Source organism: Brachionichthys hirsutus, chromosome 10 (assembly GCF_040956055.1).
Source record: "Brachionichthys hirsutus isolate HB-005 chromosome 10, CSIRO-AGI_Bhir_v1, whole genome shotgun sequence".
Classification (NCBI taxonomy): Eukaryota; Metazoa; Chordata; class Actinopteri; order Lophiiformes; family Brachionichthyidae; genus Brachionichthys; species Brachionichthys hirsutus.
In genome coordinates, this window is record NC_090906.1 from 13,659,877 (window position 1) to 13,677,801 (window position 17,925).

The 17,925-nt window shown below is 49.3% G+C and overlaps 1 protein-coding gene across 2 annotated transcripts; it reads right to left on the reverse strand.

Annotated features, from left to right (window-relative positions):
- Positions 1-2,052: 2,052 nt before the first annotated feature.
- Positions 2,053-17,303, reverse strand: usp28 (ubiquitin specific peptidase 28). 2 transcript variants are annotated; one of them, XM_068745012.1, is made up of 27 exons: positions 17,168-17,303; positions 16,007-16,084; positions 15,752-15,872; positions 15,428-15,515; positions 15,175-15,337; positions 13,183-13,269; positions 12,963-13,100; positions 12,677-12,747; positions 12,501-12,577; positions 12,271-12,419; positions 12,055-12,182; positions 11,852-11,947; positions 11,599-11,763; positions 11,311-11,519; positions 11,077-11,147; positions 10,781-11,009; positions 10,368-10,703; positions 9,747-9,874; positions 5,699-5,980; positions 5,527-5,622; positions 5,156-5,334; positions 4,537-4,615; positions 3,179-3,258; positions 2,984-3,107; positions 2,707-2,905; positions 2,474-2,645; positions 2,053-2,346 (listed from the first exon to the last, which is right to left on the reverse strand). In XM_068745012.1, exons 1-27 carry the CDS (start codon positions 17,210-17,212, stop codon positions 2,211-2,213), a joined length of 3,726 nt encoding a protein of 1,241 aa, XP_068601113.1. In that variant the 5' UTR covers positions 17,213-17,303; the 3' UTR covers positions 2,053-2,210. The 2 variants fall into 2 exon arrangements, with proteins under 2 accessions (XP_068601113.1, XP_068601112.1); XM_068745011.1 differs by having other exon boundaries at positions 15,175-15,358.
- Positions 17,304-17,925: the final 622 nt, after the last annotated feature.

The following is a 17,925-nucleotide window of genomic DNA, read 5'->3' on the forward strand; positions in this document are numbered from 1 at the left end:
CACTTAAGGGAAACACACAGATGCATTAGTCATGGAGCTGTATGGGAGAACCACAGCCCTGTGCCACGCCCACAGTCTCCCTGAATCAGGTGCAGAGACCTGCAGAACCTGGAGGAACCTGCAGGTTCACGCACTGAATAGAACTCAGACGCAGTGAAAAGAGAGTTACTTTTCCCTTGCGTGGATAGGATGATAGCTTGAGTTCAGATTCTGCAGTAGATGCAGAGCTACTAAAGGCATCCAGCATGCAGGCCTGAATGTGAGAACTACTCAAGTGGATCACAATTGAATGAACTCTCAAAACACTCCAGCCTGAAACAGAGGAGGTTCTGGTGGCCTGAAACAGAGGCTGGATGTTCTCCCAAAGATATATTGTCTGTGTACAACCTCCTTGATTCAGACATGTTTCCCTCTCTGAAGGTTCTACCCAAGTTGCCCTAACAGTGCCCGTAAGCAGCTGCTCATGTGAAAGGTCCTTTAGTGCCCTGTGTCGGTTGCACTGCGTCGGTTGCATTCCTGGCTGCGTCAAACAACGGGCAGAAAAGATGAGCTTCAGAATCACAACACAGAGATTGACCGATTTACCAGACAGAAATGAGGGACGCTGTCCTGCAGCATCTGTTTGAGACAGAAATGAGGGACGCTGTCCTGCAGCATCTGTGTGAGACAGAAATGAGGGACGCTGTCCTGCAGCATCTGTGTGAGACAGGAATGAGGGACGCTGTCCTGCAGCATCTGTTTGAGACAGAAATGAGGGACGCTGTCCTGCAGCATCTGTTTGAGACAGAAATGAGGGACGCTGTCCTGCAGCATCTGTTTGAGGCAGAAATGAGGGACGCTGTCCTGCAGCATCTGTGTGAGACAGGAATGAGGGACGCTGTCCTGCAGCATCTGTTTGAGACAGAAATGAGGGACGCTGTCCTGCAGCATCTGTTTGAGACAGAAATGAGAGACGCTGTCCTGCAGCATCTGTTTGAGACAGAAATGAGGGACGCTGTCCTGCAGCATCTGTTTGAGACAGAAATGAGGGACGCTGTCCTGCAGCATCTGTTTGAGACAGAAATGAGGGACGCTGTCCTGCAGCATCTGTTTGAGACAGAAATGAGGGACGCTGTCCTGCAGCATCTGTTTGCTGTTTTCTTGAATGACCTCACGGTATTTTCTGGGCTTTTATTGCTGAAATGGGATTGAAACTATTATTCTAGTTATTATTATTACACTAACCAAGACCAAGACATTATCGAGACTCGAGAGCATCTAAAACTTTGACATTTTTCATTTTCAGATTCAGGAAACTATTTTCCCCCTGAGGAGCATGATGATTTATACAACATATAATGAGAATAAAACAACCTGCTCCGCTTCATTTGAATATACATCCTAAAATATTCCGCCTATTGAAATACCAAGCAAGTTGACGCAAGAATTGAAAACGCCAAATATTGGGAAGACAAGCAAAGATGGAGGGAAAATACCGACAATCAAAGTTAACGGACTTTGGGGCGCAGAATATGGAGCGCAATGTTAGCAAGGAGGCTAACGTGGAGGAGAGATGTCTGAGGATGAAGAACAAATTATCAGCGCAATAAATAACTTGATCTGAGTTCACCGGCAGACTGGACGGGAGACTCGAAGAAACCAGGAAAGATTTATCCGAGTGCGAAGGAGCACAGTGTGGAGAAGAGGAATAAAGCCCCGAGGAAAGGTTCATCGCTATGGAAACCAGGGCCCGTCTGAATAACTTGAGGCTGGTCAACCTTCCAGAGGACCAGGACTCCTGCTCGTTCCTGGACTCCTGGTTACCGGATGAACCAGTTCGGTAAAGTTGGCTCGATAGTCACAGATCCGGACTTCCGGCATCAATGGCTCCTTAACGAAACGTCATCGAGATATAAACTATCGTTGTAGGTAGACAACGATAGTTCATACATGCTACGGCGTCTACGCGGAGCTGGCTGAGCGCCAAGGGACCGTCTGCTAATGGCAAAACTGCTGCAACAGTGAAGAAAGACACGACACAATATTCAATAACTTCACTTTTAGACACTGTACTGATCATCAAAAGAAGAATTTAAAGTATTTATTGAGTACGTCAGACTAAAAGTGAAACTGCAGTGAAATCAGCATCCAGGCGTGGGTGTTAGCGTAGCATGCTGCTGGCCTTTGATCCTCATTCAAGCAGAGTCTATCTGCTGGCCTTTGATCCTCATTCAGGCAGCGTCTATCGTTCTTAATGCTAGCTGGTGCGACCTGCTTCTCTCGTGTTTTTCAGCAGATCGGGGTCGTTGGTTGGTTTGTGGCAGAAGAAAGATTTGAGGCCTCTGAAACGTCTGGGCATGCTGCTTCCTGTGTGCGCAGGTAAAACAACAAAATGAAAATACACAGTATAATTTAGCTGTTGGGAAACCAGCAGACCACGATCCAACAGCAGGTTGAGTGCAGGTCGGACCGGGGAGTCTTATTCAGGGTTTACTTCACAACAACCACCGAGGCGCTGTGGATGGACTCCATGATGGCGGCCAACCGGCTGCACAGATCGTGGGCGTGGCTGACGTGCACTTTGGGCGGGTCTTTAAGAACGCCTGCGTCGCTTGAACTATCCAGAACTCTGGGCAGGAATTCGCTCAGTTTCCTTTGCAAGGAGTCTGAAAGGACAGAACGAGCGTCAGAACCATGGAAGTTTGTTTCACACGATCTCCGCCTCACCATTCATGTCCCTGCCCAGGCAGCAGCACCAGTGGCTGCGGATGTCCTCCAGAGCGTCCCTGTCCTCCTGGGATGAAGACGAGTCCCGGCTCATCAGGTGGAGGCAGGGAATGACGCCCTCATCCATGATGGAGACCCCCTCCTCCACGCTGGTCTCCTCGCCGCTGCAGAACAGCTGCGACGCGCTTTCATTCAAAGCCTGCATGGGGGAGGGGCTTATTGTTAATGTTCTTCATATTTAAGCAGCAGAAATGGAAGACTCCTCATCCTGACTCACGATGAGGCATTTCCTCCTGTAACGTGCGATGATGGTTCTATCCACGCCGCGCTTCTCCCCGCCCCTCAGCAGGGCGCCGTTGGTCTCGTACGCGTGAGACAAGTAGGCCAGCGCCTCCCGCAACCTGCAGAACGCACGGCAGCGTCACCGCGTGATTGGACCGCGCCCGGGTCGGGTTCAGGACATGTGACGTACCTTCCATGCTGGTAGTGCTCCAGCCCCGTCAGCAGGTAGACGAACGCCGTTCTGAACAGCCTGTAGTCGTCGTGCCACTGCTGTGGGCGCACACAGAAACGGGAAGCCATTCACACCATCAATGTTACGCAAACTATTAACTCATTCAGTGCCATTCACGTCCAAAGACGTTTTATGGAACCCAAACATTCACTGATAACCCTGCCACTCTTCAACGGCCAAGAACTCCGGAACGATCTTTGTTTTCCTGATGAAAGAGGAGACTGTAATCTTTGATTTGAGATGTTCCTGGGCCAAAGCATCTCAGAAATGTTTGTTCTAGTGTTCTAGTTGAACTAGATGGCGTCTCAGTGTCCACCAGCACCACTGCCAAGAATCTGGGGGTAATCTTTGATCAGGACCTGTCCTTTCAGTCCCAGATAAAGCACGTTTCAAGGACTGCGTTCTTTCACCTTCGCATTGAATATAAAATCCTTCTACTCACTTTTAAAGCCCTCAACAGCCAGGCCCCTCCTTACCTTACAGAGATGATTATCCCGTATCGCCCCACTAGAACCCTGCGGTCCCAAAATGCTGGTCTGCTCGTGGTTCCTAAACTTTCCAAGAGCAGACAGGGGGCGGAGCTTTCTGTTATCAAGCTCCTTTAATGTGGAATCATCTCCCTGATTGGTTCCTGAGACAGACACCATCTCTATGTTCAAGAGTAGACTAAAGACTTTCCTTTTTAACAAGTCCTATAGTTAATCAACACAATAATCAATATAATCAATATGCTGTCATTAGGCAGCACTGGTGGCTTAACATCATGACACACTGAGCTCCTCCCCCTTTATCTGGTTATTCATGTTATAAATATATGTCAGTAATCTCTCTCTCTTCCTGTAGTCTTGTTCTCTCTCTCCCTCTGTTTGTCCCTCTCTCTCTTTCAGGTCCTTCTGTCTGTGGTGCTGCAGAACCTGGACCTGTGTCCCTCACCACTGATGTCCATATCGCTAGCATTAGCATTTATAGCTTTATATCGCTAGCATTAGCATTTATAGTTTTTTACATTTTGGTTTTGTCTGCTCTTGCTCTCTCTCTCTCTCTCAACCCAGCCGGTCAGACAGATGGCCGTCCACTATGATCCTCAGGTTCTGTCCAAGGTTTCTGCCTGTTAAAGAGAAGTTTTTTCCTTGCCTCCGTCTCCAAAGTTCTTGCTCTTGTGGGTCAAGTTTGGTTCTGTCTTTCCTCTAAAGTGCCTCGAGATGACTTTCTGTTATGATCTGGTTTTATAGAAATAAAACTGAACTGAATTGAATTTGAGAGCATGCAGTTGTTCGAATGCGTTTTCTTCTCTCAGCCCATTCGTCAGCCGGTACCAGATACTCATCCATATCCATGTCCTCTGGTTTGATCAGGCGCAGCTTGGATCGGGCCTCCCTCATGATGCTGATAGCCCTGCAGAACATCCACAATAAACTGCTTTGACTTCATGAGCCAAAGCGTCTCTGATTATTGACCAATGTTTGTGGAATTTGACACAGTCATGTGTGTGTGTGTGTGTGTGTGGGGGGGGGGGGGGGGTCTCTATCTCAACACCAATTTTCATCCAGATTGGATCCAGAATGACGTCAGGAACAAATTATTAAATTTTAACATTAAAAGACATTTATGGATTCAAAAATCAGTTAAAAATACTCAACTCTGATTCACTTTGACTTTTCATGTTGGTGTATAAAGATACTAAGAACAATCTAGAACCTTCTGGTGCTGATCCAGATCACCGTGTGGACGGTGTAGATCCAGTTAGGAGGGGTCTGCGCTCTCATAGTGCTTTTCTAGTTGCATTAACTCCCTTATTTCTGCTTTGCGTTTATCTGGGGCATCATTTCAACCTGGTTTTAATATAAAATGTCCAACGGTGGTTTCCTCTTGACAAATGCTCTTCTGTATTTTTAACACCTGATCCAGCATCATAAAGTCCGAGACTCATGGTACCTCTCGTCGAAGCTCAGGTTGCGGTCGATGAACTGCTCCAGCAGCGTCCTCTCAATGACACGTTTCGGCGCCTTGTTCTGGAAGAAGTAGACCAGAGCGTGTTGCAGACGAGCATCCTCCTGGGGGGTCACCTCCTCCTCAGAGAGCTCGTAGAGGCGGGAATACTCCTCATGGAAGGCCTGGAGGCGCACCAGGGTAACAGGTCGTCGTTAATCTGACGGTAAGATCATGTCAACTCCAGATTTCTTTATTTCTAGTTTTCTAGTTTTACAAGCTGTTCCTATGGCCCTCTTAAATCTGGAATATATTTTTATCTTATGAAGAGAAGATGAAGGGCTTGGTTCAGATTGCTGACGCGTTGGAGATCTCACCCTGATGAGACCGGCCTCGGGGCCTTCTTCATCAAACGTCTGTCTGGCCTTGGCGATGGCCAGAATGACGCCCTGCATGGCTGGAGTCAGCATCATCTGGGAAACGAGAACGAGCAGAACAGGTGAGGATGGAGGTGCATCCGGAACCCTCGCTGCATCTCGGCGTACTCGCCTCTTCATTGTACCCGTCAGCGCCGGCTCTCACTGCGATCCTGCCGACGTTCGGGATCTCCACCTCGGAGAGCTCGTCCTCCGCCTGTCGCCTTCTGACTGGGACTTCTCGCTTTTGCTGCTCCTCCTCCTCCTCCTCCTGTTTTCCTTCAGGATCAGGAACCTCTCCTGAACCCTCTGGCTCGCCGTCAGCTCCAGGGCCGAGGTCTCCTTCCTGGGTGTCTTCCTTCTCGTGTGGGTCGGCTGCTTCTGGAATATTTAATGCCACTTCGATGCCTGGATTCTGACAGATTAACCAGGATGCAGATTAATATGTCTTCAGAATACTGATAGAAGGCATATTCTGAGTCTCTCATCCCTCTATCAATACATCTCTTCATTTCTGACTCTCTTCCTACCTGTCCTTGTCATTGTCTCTCTGTCTTTTTACCGCTCTCTCCCTCTTTCTTCTTCTCAACCCAACCGTTCAAGACAGATGGCCGCCCATTATGAACCGAGGTTCTCTCCAAGGTTTCTGCCTGATAAAAGGACGTTTTTCCTTGCCTCAGTCTCCAAAGTTCTTGCTCTTGTGGGTCAAGTTGGGTTCTGTCTTTTCCTGCTAATCCTGTTTCTGTTATGATCGGGGGCGACTGCTACTGGACTTCCTTCTTGTCTCCTGAGAGTCGCCACAGCAAATCTCATGTCCTCCCTCACTACGTCCATGTATCGTCTCCTGGGTCGTCCTCTAGCCCTGTCCTTTGCATCGTCCTCCCCAACACCAGCCACTCTCATGTCCTCCCTCACTACGTCCATGTCTCTTCTCCTGGGTCGTCCTCTAGTCCTGTTCCCTGGCAGTTCCATCCTCAGCATCCTTCTACCGATATAGTCCCCGTCTCTCCTCTGGACATGTCCAAACCATCAAAGTCTGGTCTCTCTGACCTCGTCTCCAAAACGTCTAACCTTCACTGTCCCTCTTATTGTCTCATTTCTAATCCTGTCCAACCTGGACACTCCCAAGGAGAACCTCAGCATCTTCATCTCCTCCACTTCTAGCTCCGCCTCCTGTCTTTTCCTCAGAGACACTGTCTCTAAGTCGTCCATCATGTCTGTCCTTACCACTGTCTCTAAGCCGTCCATCATGGCTGTCCTCACCACTGTCTCTAAGTCGTCCATCATGGCTGTCCTCACCACTGTCTCTAAGCCGTCCATCATGGCTGTCCTCACCACTGTCTCTAAGTCGTCCATCATGGCTGTCCTCACCACTGTCTCTAAGCCGTTCATCATGGCTGTCCTCACCACTGTCTCTAAGCCGTCCATCATGGCTGTCCTCACCACTGTCTCTAAGCCGTCCATCATGGCTGTCCTCACCACTGTCTCTAAGCCGTCCATCATGGCTGTCCTCACCACTGTCTCTAAGCCGTCTATCATGGCTGTCCTCACCACTGTCTCTAAGTCGTCCATCATGGCTGTCCTCACCACTGTCTCTAAGCCGTCCATCATGGCTGTCCTCACCACTGTCTCTAAGTCGTCCATCATGGCTGTCCTCACCACTGTCTCTAAGCCGTCCATCATGGCTGTCCTCACCACTGTCTCTAAGCCGTCCATCATGGCTGTCCTCACCACTGTCTCTAAGCCGTTCATCATGGCTGTCCTCACCACTGTCTCTAAGCCGTCCATCATGGCTGTCCTCACCACTGTCTCTAAGCTGTCCATCATGGCTGTCCTCACCACTGTCTCTAAGCCGTCCATCATGGCTGTCCTCACCACTGTCTCTAAGCCGTCTATCATGGCTGTCCTCACCACTGTCTCTAAGTCGTCCATCATGGCTGTCCTCACCACTGTCTCTGAGCTGTCCATCATGGCTGTCCTCACCACTGTCTCTAAGCCGTCCATCATGGCTGTCCTTTATGCTCACCTTTATTCGTCTCTTTTCTAAAGCACCCTCCATAAATCTCTGCAGCTTCCTCTCCTAGACACTTCCACACCTGCACAGGTATGTCTCTGGTCCAACTGCCTTCCCATTCTTCATCCTCTTCATCCTTTCTAACTTCCCTCATTCCCTCATGCTAATCTTCATCACTTCCTGGTTCACAACAGGTTCCTCGACTCCCCTTTGTTCTCTCTCATCTTCCTCATTCATTAATTCCTCTAAATACTTCTTCCATCTTCATAAACACTACTGACCTCTGTCAACACCTTCATCTCTACTCTTCATCACTCTAACATGCTGAACATCCTTCCTGTCTCTACTCTTCATCACTAACATGCTGAACATCCTTCCTGTCTCTACTCTTCATCACTCTAACATGCTGAACATCCTTCCTGTCTCTACTCTTCATCACTCTAACATGCTGAACATCCTTCCTGTCTCTACTCTTCATCACTCTAACATGCTGAACATCCTTCCTGTCTCTACTCTTCATCACTCTAACATGCTGAACATCCTTCCTGTCTCTCCTCTTCATCGCTAACATGCTGAACATCCTTCCTGTCTCTACTCTTCATCACTCTAACATGCTGAACATCCTTCCTGTCTCTACTCTTCATCACTCTAACATGCTGAACATCCTTCCTGTCTCTACTCTTCATCACTCTAACATGCTGGACATCCTTCCTGTCTCTACTCTTCATCACTCTAACATGCTGAACATCCTTCCTGTCTCTACTCTTCATCACTCTAACATGCTGAACATCCTTCCTGTCTCTACTCTTCATCACTCTAACATGCTGAACATCCTTCCTGTCTCTACTCTTCATCACTCTAACATGCTGAACATCCTTCCTGTCTCTACTCTTCATCACTAACATGCTGAACATCCTTCCTGTCTCTACTCTTCATCACTAACATGCTGAACATCCTTCCTGTCTCTACTCTTCATCACTCTAACATGCTGAACATCCTTCCTGTCTCTACTCTTCATCACTCTAACATGCTGAACATCCTTCCTGTCTCTACTCTTCATCACTCTAACATGCTGAACATCCTTCCTGTCTCTACTCTTCATCACTCTAACATGCTGAACATCCTTCCTGTCTCTACTCTTCATCACTCTAACATGCTGAACATCCTTCCTGTCTCTACTCTTCATCACTCTAACATGCTGAACATCCTTCCTGTCTCTACTCTTCATCACTCTAACATGCTGAACATCCTTCCTGTCTCTACTCTTCATCACTCTAACATGCTGAACATCCTTCCTGTCTCTACTCTTCATCACTAACATGCTGAACATCCTTCCTGTCTCTACTCTTCATCACTCTAACATGCTGAACATTCTTCCTGTCTCTACTCTTCATCACTCTAACATGCTGAACATCCTTCCTGTCTCTACTCTTCATCACTCTAACATGCTGAACATCCTTCCTGTTTCTGTCTCTCTGTCTGTCCAGCCTGTTCAGATCATTCTCTCCATCTTTACTATCTAACCTTCATACAGGTCATCATATGACCTCTGTTTGACCTTTGCCACCTCTACCTTTTCCTTGCGTCTCGTCTCCCTGTACTCATGTCTACTTTCTTCTGTCCTCTCAATGTCCCACTTCTGCACTTCCTGGTTCCACCACCAGGTCTCCTTATCTCCTGTCCTTCCAGAAGACACACCCAGTCCTCTCCTACCTGTCTCCCTGATCACCTGAGCTGTTGTATTCCAGTCTTCTGGAAGCCTCTCTTGTCCACCCAGAGCTTGTCTCACCTCTTCGTTCTTCAGCCTCCACCACTTTTTCCTCTGCTCTGCCTTAGTCTTCGTCCTCTTCTTCATCACTATAGTCCTCTCTCTCCTACCACGACCTTACAGTCACCTTTAAACTGCTCCGTCTACACTAGATGTCGTCCACCTGGTGCTCCTCCCTCAACTCTTGTAGGTCACCCTATGTTCTATGTACTCTAGAAATAAAATAGTATTGAATACTATGTATATTATATAGGTTTATGCTGCTTTTACTGTCCATCTCGAGGCTCAGTGGTGAAACAGGATCCGTGACCCAGATGTAGACACTTAATATTCATGGAATTAATGAACCATATTCTACAGATGTGGGGAGGGCTAGCAGGTAGTCACAAACTCAACCACCTGACTCTGGAGCTGATTCTCAGCAGGGGTGGAACCCCGGCTGGACACAGGGGGGTTGATCGCTGCTGCGCTGCGGGTGTCAACCGGCTGGGAGTCGGGGTCCGGTGGTGGCGGCGCTTTAGATTCTTCTGTGGTAGAAGTAGAGGTGAGAGCATGAGTGGAAACATGTCCACTGGAAGTTCATTTTGGAGGCTCGTAATCGTGTTTTATCTGGCATGGGGCCAGAGGACGCCCTGGCCCCATGCCGTGCCGACAGAGAGAGAGAGAGTAAACAACAATGGCGACCTCCATGCAAAGTAAGTTTAACCAAAAATATAACTAATGGAAAATATTTATGAAATGTCCATCATATAGTTACGATTTTGACAGCATAATAAATCATATAGAGCTAACATGCCATTATATTCAGGGACCCCTTTAACTCAGATTACGACAGGAATACACAATTAATCCACTGCAGAATAATAATAATAATAATAATACATTTTATTTAAAGGCGCTTTTCTCGGCACTCAAGGATACATACCAAAATAACATATATAGAATCGAAATTAGTAAAACCAAAATAAATTTAACGGAAAGAAACCACAGGGTTGCATTAATCCAGGCATCGCTCCAGACCTTCAGGTGTCTCCATGGAATCTGGCTCCCGGTCCTCCTTTGTGTCCGATTCCGGTCGTGGTTCTAACAAAGCTCCATGGTCCGGCTCCTCGGTGGAGGGTTCTGATTGGGGTACTGGCTCCACTGACGTCTCGTGTGAGTCATCTGGGCCGGAGTTTGGGGGCTCCGCGGAGGCCGTGGACTCCCCCTGCGGGATTGCAGACTGGCAGAACTGCTCCTCCCATTCACTGAGCTCCTGCTGGAACCAGCGGTTATCTTCATGGACGTAGCGTCTGAGGTTGGAGGGCAGGGAATCCATGCCCTGCAGCACCTGACCTGTCTCAACGTCTGTGTCGTCTGGGTGGATGAGGGTCATTGGGATTATTCCAGGTTAAAATAATCCCAACAAACTGTCCAATCACTCTGAGACTCACCTGTAATAAGGTGGGGTAGCCTGTCATTAATGTACATCAGGCAGTAGGCGCTGGCGTTGGTCATGCCCCCAAACGAATCTCGCTCCAGCTCCTCCCACGAGGACTCAGTGATGCTGATGTCGTTGTACTTCATCCAACGCTGGTTGGCATGGTCAAAGATGTAGGCCCAGTAATGACCCGCGGATGCCTGACCTTCGTGGACGAGCACAGCGTGGAGTTTATACGGAACCTGAACACAAGAGGGAGACAGCTTTCCACCAGTTGCTGGAAGTGAATCGGGCGAGCGTGTGCCTTACCTGGCAGAGCATGCTGTCTGAGTAGATGCCCTCCAGAAGCTGAGTGAGCCTGTCGATGCTCGCCTTAAGCTCTGGCACATGCACACGTTTACGCACAAACAAAACAGCAAAATGAAAATGACAGAAATAATACAGCACATTGCCGTGGAGATTTATGTTACATTGGAAGCTGCGTAAGCATCACAACGTCATGACTCTCGACAGAAAGAGTGAGAGACGCCCAACCAGATTCACCATTCATGTCGTTCTCGACTTCTGTCCTCCATCGCTGCAGGCAGGTTCTGACAAAGAGCAGCTCTTCTTCCGTGACGCTGTGAGGGGCCGGGTGTGGTGGGCTCTCAACGGGGGGTTTGCACTGGGTGAAAGGCTTGTGTATGGGTGTTCGCTGACAACTGGAGACACTCGAAGCCAAAACCTCTGAAGACTCTGTCTCTGCAGGTTCACTACAGGAAGTAAGAGCAGCGGTTATAGAGGCCAGTGACCGGGTCCAGGAGAGATCGCACGGATCCCTGGGTAACCGACCGGGTGTCGCTGATGGGATGGCTTTGAGGAGTCGGGGAAGACGAAGTCAATCTCAGATCTTCAGCTGGGGAAACACTTGTTGGCTTGGTGGTCACAAACTCCAGCACAAACTGCAGCATGTCTGCGAGATGATACTTGGTGGGTCCTGAGCCGTAGTTCTTGTAGCTGGGAATAAACGGCCGACACAGTTAAGATAAGAAAGGCTCCTATGAGGTGAAGACGTTCAAAGTGATCTCTTCAACACAAAACCAACCATTCAAGCTTCTGTTGAAGGGCGGCCAGTTGCTCCTTGAGTCTCTTCACCTCTCCCCTCCTCTCATGGGTCTGCTCTATGTTATTATGAAGATATCTGTCCACAGGAATGTCAGGCATGCTGGATTCAGCTCCTCCCCAACTCCCCAACATGTGAAAGCGACCCACCTTGTCCGTGACCTTGCTGCGCGTTCCGAGGCTCACCTGTCCATGTGAATGACTGCTGGGAACTCCAGTTTCTTGTGTATCTTCTCGGGCCGGCCAAGCTGGGTGTTGAATTCAAACCTGGACAGTTCAAACGTTAAGACCGGAGGTAACTTCTTGAACCACCTCTGCAAGGAAGCATAAATATAAAAGCATCAGATACGGCTAAGACTATTTGCAACGTAACTCCGTTAGTCAGCCGATGAGGTCATTCACCTCGCGGCCGGATGTGACGCTGTGATCCGAATGCAGCGACTCGATCTCCTTCTCCACCATGGCGCCTTCCAGACACTCATCCAGGTTGTTGAAGCCGTTGACTTGCAGGGGGTACTGGCCGAACTGCTCAATGTTATACAACGTCTTACCTGCGGCGTCACATAGAGGTGAGAGGGAGAACGAAACGAATGCCGACCGTCATGTGACGGAGACTCGCATGGAACACGTACCCTCGTGTCTCCTTTCCGTCACGAAGGTCCCGTAGAACAGCTGGACCAGCGGGTTTTGCTGCTTGTCATCCGCTTTGCTGAAAATAAAACACAAATGCATATTTATGTGATTTGGCATACAACGAGGAATGGACGGTGTGTGCAGGTGCATGAAATTGGCATCCAGGGAAACTTACTGTCCCGCGGCCGCAAGCTGAAAAGCATCCTCGAGCCAGTCGAGCAGCTTGTGGGAAAACTCACTGACATCCTGGGGACGGCGTGGGGCAGAGGACAGAGTATCGGTAAAGGATCAATCAAGATGTCGTTTAACAAGTCAACGGAGCTCCCTCAGTTGTCATGGAGATGATTATCTGAAGTGTGTGATGACCGGTCTCTATGCAAACTGAACAAACTCCATGTTCCCCAATGGGATCAGCTTCAGCCGGCGGTCAGTGTTGACTCTAGGCATTGTGAAGGCTGCACCTGTTGGGCCTCGCTGGTCCTGAAGGCGTCTCGCAGTAACTCCACGGCGGCAGAAGGATCCACGAAGCTGCGGGTGGAGCCCACCATCAGGGCAAACAGGCAGCGCAGCTCCTGCATGAACGCTATGTTCCTCTTGTCCTGTTAACCCAGGCCCGGCGTCAAACGGCGGCTCTTATCAACGGGCCTATCACGAGCAGCGCGGCACGCCGCGTTTACTCACGGAGTGGCTCTCGCACTTCTCCAGGACTCGTTCCGACAGGTGATAGTTGAGAACCAGCCTCCTGAAAACAGGCAGGTGGAACAATGACTGCAACAAAACAACGAACAACCGTTAATGCACATTCACAAGTGTCTGTTAGGAAATGAACGAGAGAAGAAACATCGTTTGGCTCGCATAATTGTATTTCTTTACAGTCAAGCAACACAAACCCCGCCCTTTTGTGAGAAGACACCTGCGTGTCGGGTGATAAACCGGAAAGACTGTCTCATGCGTCACACGTGTGGTAAGTGGGCCTCTGAGCACTTACCAATATCTCCATGGATCTTTCCATTCGCCCAGGAAATCCAATTACAGCTTATCTGAATTCTACTGTAATTCGTACCACAATGGAATATCGAGGGAATGTGAGCCGGCGGCTGAAAGGCGCGGTCGCTCGGCCCCCGCCTGACAGCGTAATGACTTTTTAGGGCAGACTGCTTCATCGGGACTGAATTAGCCGACGTGTGAAGGCAGCAAACAACAAGCAGAAGGGAATCGTTAAACGCCATTTGTATTCAAATAGCTCTGCTTTATTGTCTTGTCTCCATTCGGGGGGGGGGGGGGGGGGGAGACTTTTGAATCTGAGTACCGCATTTTCCGCACTATAAGGCGCACCTAAAAGCCTCTAATTTTCTCAACATATCTGAGTTCGACGAGAGACAAACAATCGCCAACCATTTCTGGCTCGGGGGGGGGGGGGGGGGGGGGGGGGGCAGAGAAGAGCGCCGCTCCGGCATCGCTATATTTAATTATCGGTGTCAGCCGAGCCGCCCAAGAGGCCCGGCTGAATTCACGGACCCGGAATAGAATTAGCAGCACCTCTTTGATCTCAATGAGCCTCTCATGACGGGAAATCAAAACATCTCTGTTTAAAGCTTTAGCCAGATGATGAAGATGATGATGATGATGTGAGTCAGTCAGAGTGCTGTTTAAAGCTTTAGCCAGATGATGAAGATGATGATGTGAGTCAGTCAGAGTGCTGTTTAAAGCTTTAGCCAGATGATGAAGATGATGATGTGAGTCAGTCAGAGCGCTGTTTTAAGCTTTAGCCAGATGATGAAGATGATGATGATGATGTGAGTCAGTCAGAGTGCTGTTTAAAGCTTTAGCCAGATGATGAAGATGATGATGTGAGTCAGTCAGAGCGCTGTTTAAAGCTTTAGCCAGATGATGAAGATGATGATGTGAGTCAGTCAGAGCGCTGTTTAAAGCTTTAGCCAGATGATGAAGATGATGATGTGAGTCAGTCAGAGCGCTGTTTAAAGCTTTAGCCAGATGATGAAGATGATGATGTGAGTCAGTCAGAGCGCTGTTTTAAGCTTTAGCCAGATGATGAAGATGATGATGTGAGTCAGTCAGAGCGCTGTTTAAAGCTTTAGCCAGATGATGAAGATGATGATGTGAGTCAGTCAGAGCGCTGTTTAAAGCTTTAGCCAGATGATGAAGATGATGATGTGAGTCAGTCAGAGCGCTGTTTAAAGCTTTAGCCAGATGATGAAGATGATGATGATGATGTGAGTCAGTCAGAGCGCTGTTTAAAGCTTTAGCCAGATGATGAAGATGATGATGTGAGTCAGTCAGAGCGCTGTTTTAAGCTTTAGCCAGATGATGAAGATGATGATGTGAGTCAGTCAGAGCGCTGTTTTAAGCTTTAGCCAGATGATGAAGATGATGATGTGAGTCAGTCAGAGCGTGTTTAAAGCTTTAGCCAGATGATGAAGATGATGATGTGAGTCAGTCAGAGCGCTGTTTAAAGCTTTAGCCAGATGATGAAGATGATGATGTGAGTCGGGACCGTTGACATGCCGTAAACCAGGTGGACACTTTTATTAATCTTTCATTTCAAATTTGAATACTTTTAATCAGCCGCCTGAGGATTCCCACCGCGTTAAATTCCAGGTAAGCGATCATCCTCCTCATCCTCCTCATCCTTCTCATCCTCCTCAGCCTCACCTGGATGACGGCGCTGAACCAGCAGGTGTTCCCAACGTTGCGGATGCCGACGGGCCACTCGTCCTGGCGGATCCAGTGGGCGGGGCCGCACGTGTCGCTGTGGGCGTCGCACCTCTTCCTCTTCATCCTGGCCACGTTCTCCTCTGCGCTGGCCTCCAGAGCCCTGCAGCAGAACGCAGGCCCACTGGGCCAGGTCGGCCATCCTGCGTCTCCCAGAACTCCGAGACGGCGTGCAAAGCGGGTTCTCTGGTACCTGCTCAGCTCCCTCTCCTCTTCCTCGGCGCTGTGGGACTCCTGCAGGCTCAGTTCTATGGCGGTCTGCAGTTCATCTTTGGGAAGTCCTGAAGAAACGGACAACGTGTCAACCAAGACCCAACGAGTTCCACCAGAAGCCCAGAAGGGTCCTGAATCTGAGTTCAATGATCTTTACAGGGAGATCTGTGACAGGTTCAGCTTCTGACCGCGCTAATGATGCTATGCTAAAGTGACGTCATCCATCACTGACCCTGGGTGAGATCAAACAGACTCTTATTTTCGGGGCTTGTTGGTCTCGCGTGTAAATAAACCTCCCTCGTACCTTCCTGGCCTTCCCAGGTCTCTCCAGAGGTTCTGGATTCCTGCGGTTCTCGACGATCCTGAACCTCTGTGGGCGGGGTCGTCAGCAGCCCGACGGCTTGACCAATGTCACCCTGACTGACCTTTAAGGAGAAGGGACGGGGGGAAAGACATGGACAAAAACACCGGCTCCTATTAGCGCATCGAGGAGATTTAGCACCGCAAGGAAAAAAGAAACCGATGAAATAATTTGCACTCTGGCTTTCTCACGTCTTACATTCAAGGCTCTGTAAAGAATCTGTGGGTCCCGGATGCCGGTGATCTCCCTCAGTTGGTTGATCAGCATTTCAGTCTGCTGAGAGCGGGACGTGGGGAAAAGGGGAAACGATGGTGAAACCACCTGCTTCCGCTGGATTTCTTTGCGTGGGCTTTTTCCAGGTTTTACGGTTTCCCCCCGCCTCCGAAAACATGCAACGTAGGTGATTTGGGATTGCCCGTATTGTATGACTGTTCGCGAGTGGTTGTCCGTCTCTGTGTGGCCTTGCGATGTGCTGGCGACGCACTCAGGGTGTGCCCCACCTCTCGCCCACAGCCGGCTGGGACAGGCTCCTGCACCTTTGACCCGCAAAGCGGGAAAGCGGCTGCAGATGAGACTGTTAAGGATGGCCGCCATGACAGTTCATGGCGGCGTCACGTCTACTCTGAGACCCAGATGAAGGACCGACGCCAAGAGGTCAGGATACGATGACACGCCTTAAAGCAAAAGAGCAATGTCGACGTTCCTAAACACGCCGATCCGCTACCTTATCTGGGATGCGAGGAGAGATCGCTGAGAGGCCACATGAAGACAAATCGCCAGGAAAGCGGTGGAGAGGCCCTAAAACAATGAGGCTGCAGCAACAGGTCATCATCATCATCAGATCCAGCAGGATCCAGCAGGATCCAGCAGGATCCAGCAGGATCCAGTAGGATCCAGTAGGATCCCGGTGTGACCGGGGGCTATATCGAGCCCCCCAGCAGGTGGACTTGTCAGGGTATCAGGATACTTATATGGAGCTCGCTGGATATCTGAGACGCTCCGGGCTCGCCTCTATTTTAAGCTGCTGGCGTGGACGGCAGGTTCTGTTTAGCATTCCAGCCCCCCCCGCCCCCGCCCCCCCTCACAGGCAAACAACCAGCATGAATATTCTTCTCATTTTCAAACTCATTTTCAAGTGTTAACTTTAGTACGGGGGGGGGGGGGGGTTAGTGTTAACGTTAGTGGGGGGGTCAGTGTTAATGTTAGTGGGGGGGGGGGTTAGTGTTGACGTTAGTGGGGGGGGTTAGTGTTAATGTTAGTGGGGGGGGTCAGTGTTAATGTTAGTGGGGGGGGGGTTAGTGTTGACGTTAGGGGGGGGGGTGTTAGTGTTAACGTTAGTTCCCCCCCCCCCCCGCTCACCGACTTCCTCGACGCTCCTCCATCTTCCGTCGCTTCTTCTCTCATCGCTGAACAAACAGAAAACGTTTCTTCCCAATAAACAGAAACAACTTCCTGCACCGAGTCTGAGTCAAACCGGCTCCATCCGTCAAGCGCCGGGAGCAACAACCGGCTGCGCGCGCGCGCGCGTCCACGAGGACGTTAAAGGCGCGCGCCGCCCGCGATGTGACGGGGCAGTTAACGCGAAGGAAAACTCGAAGCGTCAGATTTAAACTGGTTTAACTTTCATTCTACGACTTGATCTTTTCTTTTTCTTTTCAGCGTCAAATAAAAGACAAAATCGGGAATTAAAAAACGGGAAAGTATTTCTCTATTCCAGTTTTGCCATTGCGTCATCGGAAATGTTTCTTTCTAACCCTTAAAATAATTTGAGTTGTCTTTATATTTCTTTCTTTCATTCACCCTCCTTTAGTCTTTGTAGGATTTTTTATCACTTTACTCTTTATTAATGAAAAAATATTCTGCAACGAAATCTACAGCCAGAAATACAAATACAAATAAAATGCACCTGCAGTGTGAATTACACACAAACATGTACTAGTTAAGTACAATTTGAGGTCATTTCACCTCGGGGCTCTAATTGAAGCGTTGATCCATGGCCGGGAGCATTAAGGTATCACGTTACCCGGGGGGGGGGGGGGGATCAATGCTGCTGCAACCGACATGTCTGCAGGAGCCCGTCCATGCTGCTCTTCACCCAGAACCACTCCAGTTCCAGA